The sequence below is a fragment of the Numenius arquata genome, chromosome Z (genome assembly GCF_964106895.1).
Source record: "Numenius arquata chromosome Z, bNumArq3.hap1.1, whole genome shotgun sequence".
Taxonomy (NCBI): domain Eukaryota; kingdom Metazoa; phylum Chordata; class Aves; order Charadriiformes; family Scolopacidae; genus Numenius; species Numenius arquata.
The window spans coordinates 47,807,354-47,814,883 of NC_133616.1; the positions used below are offsets into that span (position 1 = coordinate 47,807,354).

Sequence of the window (7,530 nt, forward strand, 5' to 3'; positions counted from 1 at the left end):
ATGAGCAGCAGCAGAAAGATCCCTAAATGAATATGCTCCAGGAATATAAATTATACTGCAATTACAACACTCCTAAAAAGTGTGATAGACAATTTAACTACAATGTTATTGAAATACAAAAGCTATTGAAAACAGGATTAATGAATCTGCTCTTAAAGAAACCTAATTAAAATAAAAGAGCTGTAATAGTCTCTCCTTTAGAGAGACTAATAGAATTGACGGGAAAATTTGAAGCACTAATTTTCATTTTTGATGAATGAAAGTTAATTTTAATCCCTCTGCATTAGTTCTATGCTTCAACCAATCCTAACACTGGAAATAGGAAAGAGTTATTTGTAAAGCACATTTAATAGCTTTATTATATTTGATTTGAGTATGGAATAAATTAGACAAAATAACACAGATTCTTACCACATTTATGCTGGTAGAAGTGTAAACTAACTGTCCTGGATTGAACTGTACTATCTTTAACATCAGACCAGGTTAGAAACCTTTCATCAAGATTGATTTCATTTGGATTTATACCAATATAACAAAGCACATCTTGTTTGATCCAAGTCTGTTTACTCACTCTTTCAATGCTTCTTAATCTTGACTTGCAACAATGCCATCCATTCTGTTCCTCAGCATCTCTAAGATTATCTGAAAAATGTGTTGTGTTTTGTAACATGGTGAGCCAGCCAGCAACTGATTAGAGAACTAATTAATTCCACAGATGATTTATAATAAGTCATATTGGAAAGCAGGCCGTTTCCAGAGGTGACAAGCTAATGCATTACCACTGTGTAACCTTAGCTCACGCAAGAATGTAATTTAGTTTTTTAAATGGTAAATATCTGTATCTCCAAATTCATACTAATTATCAGTCTAAAAAGTTCTTTCAGGCATCACTCCTCCTATGTTCTTTCATACTAAAATATTTTATAAAATTGTAAAGGTGTAGATCATAGCACTAGAAAGGTTGAACCAATTAGAAACTGATAAGGGAGATAACACTCAAGGGTTAATGGTAGGGCCATTGCTTGGCTTAAGCTGTGTATCTATGCCTTAAGCCATTGATAAGGTGTTTAGGCAAAGAAAGGATGTGTTGAAACCATAAAGTGGTCACATCTGGCCTCGCGGGGAGATAAGGGAACAATTGGTATTCAAAGAAGGAACCCAGTTGTCCTGGCAGAGCGATCAATCGTCTGGTTTCCCAACCCCGTGGCCTGGAGCAACACATTAACATTAAAAGCGAGAGGTACACAGCGAGGAAGACATGGCCTTCATCCCCGAGACCACGGCCCACGACCACCAGGAGACACTGCGCATGCACAACTGGGAGGAGTTAAAGGCGGAGACTATGAAAATGATTTCTCGTAACTCATTGTAATAAAGACCGCCTTTTCGGGGAAAGGTTATGGATATGTATAGGCGTCCGTTGAATATGTAAAGTGTGATTGTATAAATCTTAAGCTAACTGCCGCGGTGGGCGCGCACGATTGTGGTGGGGCGACCCCCCGTGCTGCCAGGCGCCGAATAAACATACCTACTTTACAACCCCACAGGTTGTGGAGTCTGCTTTCCGCACGTCAAAACCAGACACAAGTTTAATGGGAGAATAAGTCCCCTGTTTAAAACTGTTTTTCTATTATTTTAGGAGACAAATATACTAACAACAATACACTTATATTCCACATTAATGCTGTGAAATGTTATAGGGCTAAGATGTTGTACATAGGGAATTGCATATTAAGTTACAAGTGAATGAAAACCTAATCCCTAAGAGATAAACCAGGTCAGATGATGATGGCTTTATAACTTAAGGGACTGTTCTTCCCTATATGAATGAAAAACAAAGAAAAATAATCAGGATGTACAGCACAAAGATGTATTCAACTTGATCTGAAATATGGTGGTAAGAGAGAGATAGAAAGCAAGCTGAAAAGGCTAATGGGTCTCCCATCTGTCTTACAAGATACATAACCAAAGAGAGACTCAGTTACTCACTAACTTCTTTCTTCTTGCATTTCCAAAAGACAGCATAAGCCAGACAGATAATTCAAGGAATATTTTGGATCAAAGACAACAAAATCCAATCCTCAGCATTCTGATGGCAAATTTACCTTCAGCATCTTCAGCACCTGTGCCAAGTATTTGCTCTGGTTTACCAATATATGTTCTGTGTTTGTACAATGCAATTTAATAACACTTAATTTAGTAGCTTCATTGTCCTCTCAGGTTAAAAGCATCTCAGGTAGTAAACCTATATAATAATTCAAAATATTTTATATGTAACTGGGGAAAGGGAATAGGAGGACATTTTCTACTTAAAAGCTGAAGCAGGAAGGAATGATAGCAAAAGATAAAGTAGTAATTTAGAATGATAACCCAATATAATTTGATGCTAAATTCTAGCTATACTGAAGTTATTGTAGAGTTTTACTACTACAGCATCGGTAATTCTAGTTTTGTGCTCATCTGCATTGCCCTTTGCAGCTTGGTCTCTCCGCAGCCTTCACCTCAGCCTGCTGTCAGATAAGTTCCCTCTAACTACATTGGATCATTTAGAAAATAATGGGCATAGGGTTGCATGTGAAGTAGTGTTTTCTGCTCCTATTCAAAGTTCTTCAGTAGTCCACTGAACCCTTATCTAAAAGGTTAATAATTTGTTACAGCTGGTGGTATCACGGAATATTTTTTTTTTATATCAGCATTATCAAAGGAAGGCCCATCATTAGTCTCTGATCCATCCAATTTAAAATACATGCATATTTTAAATTTAATACCTACAACTGAATCACACCTGTTCAGGATGAGCTCAGAAGACAGAGGGTATCATGTATTGTGGGTGAACAGGATTGTGGAAGAAGAAAGGCCAGAGAAAGGAACAGAAGCAGCAGGAACACTGGCAGGGGACGACCCACAAACAGCACCTAAGGACACTACTGATTGAGGGGAATTCCACCAGTCTGGCGGTTGGGGATTGCAGGGGCGTGTGTTGTCTGGCAGCTGGGGGTTGCAGGGGCGTGTTGTCTGAGAAACAAGATATTTGGTACTATATAAACTGCGTGTTTGTTGTAATAAATGATTCTGGTTGCACTGCCGACTAGGGTCCGTGTGTTCATACGCTACAAATGGCGCCCAACGTGGGGCATGAATCAAGAGACTAAAGACGTCCGTACCGGTAGCGTAGCCCAGGGATTGCCTCGAGGACTGACTTCACTGATTTCACTGCCAGCTCATCAGCTTCTGCAGGACAGAGGTGAGCGATCGGGAACCATTGGAAACACACTGCTGAAAGAGCAGCAAATGAATCTCGAAGTACTACACTATATTTTAAAAACTCAGAATCCATCCATACCTACCCTGTCTTTGGTAACCCTCTTAGACTGGGTATGAAAAAATGTCCCGGACTTTCCTAATGTTATAGTTGAATTTTAAGACAAATCGAGTCCGAAATAGATTTATTAAATATTTATTAAGGTAGGAAAGCAAAAGCAGCGCTGGGCGGCCGGGGAGTCGCAGCTCCACCAAAGACTCGCAAATTCAGGCAAGCTAAACAACTCCTTTTATCTTCACAGAGGTCGATTGCAACATCTTTGGTATGCCCCTCGGGCTTCTTCCGAGGGGCTTCTTGCTTGGGGCAATTTCGATAAGATATCGTCACAGAATCAGCTTATACAATCTATTCTTTTCAGGGTTGATTGGTACAATGGCACACGTTAGCAAGACATTAACGGTTTAACATTCGCTCAAGGTAACACATTCTGATGACATTGTGGTTAAGCCTTTCTTGTCAAACAGGGTGTTCCCATGTTTGCTGTTGCCAGATAACATTGTGGACGTGTATCTTCTGGTTAAATAGGAAGTTCTCAAGACTGCTACAATGGGTTCGTTCCTCTTGCTTAACCTGTTTGATCAGCAAATTACCCTTGGTTACTTATTACACTAAGACCGGCACCTTTGACAAAGATATGTGGGACCAAATTGGCACAAAGCTTCGGGACGCTGCTGCAGGGACAGATAAGGTTGCAGCTAAGCATTTACCAGTTTGGGGGCAGATATCTGAAGCCCTAGTAGAGGTCCGCAAAGGGACATAAAAAAACTCTGAGAAGAGCCCAACGAGTCCTTCCGCGCCGCCACTGCCACCCATGGACAATAGCTATGTTGCAGAAGAGAGTCTCTCAGAACGAGACTCCTTCGATCCTGGGCCGACTGACCCAGACCAAGAACCTAACCTATTTCTTTGTGATGATAAATTGAAAGAGGTAGTGGGGAATGACCTAATCCCCTCGAGTGATTGTCGTAATGTGTGGGACAAATTTCGAAAAGAAGCCTTAGTTAAAGGCGACGCAGACATTTTGCAGGCGTTCCTTGTTATTTATCGCGGAAACCAACCTGGAGCGTGGGAGGCTTTGAGTTATGATCATGTTAAAGAGCTGAGGAAATCGGTAAAAGATTATGGTCTCCAGTCAGCATACACCATGAACTTACTAACAGCTGTTGGGGCTGGATATGTTATGACTCCTCATGATTGGAAATTGTTGCATATGATTTTGTCGGCTATGCAATATGCTGTATTCATGACTGAGTACCGTGATCTCGCGACTGCTAAAGCATTGGATAACTTAACTGGCAATTTAAATCATATTGGTGTGAATGAACTCATCGGTGAGGGACCTCGGACTACTCCCGATGTGCAAGCCCCGATGGACAGATGGTGTTTTGAGCAAGTAAAAGAAATAGTACTGCGCACAATAAGACGGGTACCTGACACAGCCGCTCCAGAAGCTTCCTTTTCTCCTATCACACAAGCGCCTGGAGAACCCTACATAAAATTCCTTGATCAGCTCCAAAATGCAGTAGAGAGATAAGTAGATAACCGAGCAGCTCATGATATTCTTATGAAACAATTAGCATTCGGAAATGCTAATGCTGATTGTCGTAAAGTACTGCGAACAATTAAGAATGCTAATTCTTCTATCACTGATGTGATAAAAGCGTGCCAAGATACCGGCACAGAAACTCATAAAATGAGTCTCTTAGCTGATGCATTATCAACACACCTCACTGTGGGGGCTGCTCAAAAGGCAGACTGCTATAATTGTGGAAAGCCTGGGCATCTTAAAAAAGATTGCAAAGCAGTTAAGCGAGGCGGTCAAGAAAATCGATCCATGCCAAACCGACCGTGCCCTCGCTGTGGCAGGGGGCTGCACAGGGCAAGTGAATGCAGATCCAGATTCCATACTGATGGTCGAACCCTAGGAGGTTCGGGAAACGGGGGGAGGAGCACGAGACCGCGCGCGATAAAAACAATTATGGTCCTAAGACCGCAGAACAACCTCCGACCAGCCACAGCTGGAAGTGCAGGAGTGGACCTGGCCACAGCCCAGTCAGTAACTCTAGATACAACAGCAGTTGTTCTCATCCCCATTGGGGTGATGGGACCTATTGGAAATGGCAGGAGTACTCTTTTGTTAGGGCGTTCCTCGACCACACAAATGGGACTTTTTGTTTTGCCTGGAGTCATTGACGCTGATTTTACGGGAGAAATCAAAATTATGGCTTGGACACCGTCTCCGTCTTGGTTTGTTCCAAAAGGGCAACGAATCGCACAATCAGTACCTTTCCTCTGACGTGCGGAAAGCAGACTCCACAACCTGTGGGGTTGTAAAGTAGGTATGTTTATTCGGCGCCTGGCAGCACGGGGGGTCGCCCCACCACAATCGTGCGCACCCACCGTGGCAGTTAGCTTAAGATTTATACAATCACACTTTACATATTCAACGGACGCCTATACATATCCATGACTTTTCCCCGAAAAGGCGGTCTTTATTACAATGAGTTACGAGAAATCATTTTCATAGCCTCCGCCTTTAACTCCTCCCCGTTGCACATGCGCAGTGTCTCCTGGTGGTCGTGGGCCGTGGTCTCAGGGATGAAGGCCATGTCTTCCTCGCTGTGTACCTCTCGCTTTTAATGTTAATGTGTTGCTCCAGGCCACGGGGTTGGGAAACCAGATGATCACTCTGTATACCAATTGTTCCCTTATCTCCCCGCGAGGCCAGATGTGACCACTTTATGGTTTCAACACATCCTTTCTTTTGCCTAAATACCTTAGCAATGGCTTAAGGCGATGGATACACAGCTTAAACCAAGCAATGGCCCTGCTATTAACCCCTGAGTGTTATCTCCCTTATGAATCCCCCCTTTTCTAAGAGATTAGTAAATTCATTTACTTATTCCTACAGCATGTTTTCTTTCTCTAAGCGTTTCTTAAAATATTTTCCTGACTCGACTTTTTGTCGAAGCTGATGCTTCTTCCAAAGCTCATAATCACTTGTGGTTCCTTTTGCACAGCACATAAAGCATCTAAGTAAAGTGCAAATCATAATCCCTAAGACTATCATTGTAATTAATAATACAAACAGCTGTTTCAACCAAGCAAAGTCAGGCAGCCACGAGGTCAATTTTTTCCAAAGATCAGAAAAACCAAGTGAAGTATCATCTTGAGATACTTGATGTTGTACCCTTGACTGTTGCCAAATTCGAGCAATGTCCGTTTCAACTCTTTTCTCTTGATTTATATATGGGCAGCAGCTCTGGTTTATTATTAAGCAAACTCCTCCCTCCTTTGCCATAATCAAATCTAGGGCCATACGATTTTGCAAAACCACTTTACCAAGAGAAGATACTTCAGTTTGTAGTCCCTGGATAGCATCCACAGTAAGATTCTCAATTTTCTCCATGGTGGCTGAGATGTTCACTATAGCCTTTTCTAATTCACTTACTCCTAACTGGGGAAAAAGCCATCTCACAGAACTATGGAAAGCTGATGGCCTCTCCACGAGGGGATTATTCAGGATCCCACGTACTTTCCGCCAGTGTGTCCGCATAATCCCTGGAGGAGGGTGCGAGTGATTATATACTTTATTTTGGGAAACCACGTACCCCAGCGTGCAGACCCCATCCCAGTAGTTAGGTAAGGATTTCCTAGCACGCCCATCTCCACATAGCCACCACAGTCCTTCGGGAATACAGCTATAGGAATAATTGAGCCATAATCCCATTGTTATTGCTTGAGGACACCCGCCACGACTGTCATTAATAGCCTTCCCTCTTTCACATATAGTCCCATTAAGATCTGCTGTTAGATTGAGATTAAAAAGTCCAACCTTTGGGGCAGTATTATTATGTCTCCTTATGAATATTGGCTTCTCCAATATCTGCAGATCGAATTTGAGTGGGTGGACACTATTATTCCCACATGTGTATTTTGGGACTTCGTGGCCCTTTGGGGGTATTGGAGTCTGGAAGACTCAGCAAAGAGTCTCACCAGTAGGGAGACGGGATTGGTATTGACCTGGGGCACAGCCGCCTTCTATATTCCATAGGAGGTTTTTCCCTGTAGGTAAAGTGGAATTATTTAGATTGTCATAAGGCCAGCTCCAATTTGCGTAAGAGACTGGTATTCCAAGGAGGGGGAGTTCTAAATTTCCCTTGGGAAGGGCTGTGCATACCCAGCAACCGGAGAGGTTCAGACCATCT

The 7,530-nt window shown here is 42.4% G+C and overlaps 2 protein-coding genes across 2 annotated transcripts; one reads left to right on the top strand and one right to left on the bottom strand.

Moving 5' to 3' along the window:
- The first annotated feature begins 5,300 nt into the window (after window positions 1–5,300).
- Window positions 5,301–5,618, top strand: LOC141477277 (deoxyuridine 5'-triphosphate nucleotidohydrolase-like). Its single transcript, XM_074166378.1, has one exon. The coding sequence runs from the start codon at window positions 5,301–5,303 to the stop codon at window positions 5,616–5,618; it is 318 nt and encodes a 105-aa protein (XP_074022479.1).
- Window positions 5,619–6,227: 609 nt separating this feature from the next.
- On the bottom strand, window positions 6,228–7,052 carry LOC141477278 (endogenous retrovirus group V member 1 Env polyprotein-like). The gene has a single exon (XM_074166379.1). It carries the CDS (start codon window positions 7,050–7,052, stop codon window positions 6,228–6,230), a length of 825 nt encoding a protein of 274 aa, XP_074022480.1.
- Window positions 7,053–7,530: the final 478 nt, after the last annotated feature.

Bases quoted from the DNA above. Each gene is read 5' to 3' on its own strand.
- LOC141477278 (XM_074166379.1), bottom strand. From the start codon at position 7,052: ATGGGATTATGGCTCAATTATTCCTATAGCTGTATTCCCGAAGGACTG.
- LOC141477277 (XM_074166378.1), top strand. From the start codon at position 5,301: ATGGTCCTAAGACCGCAGAACAACCTCCGACCAGCCACAGCTGGAAGT.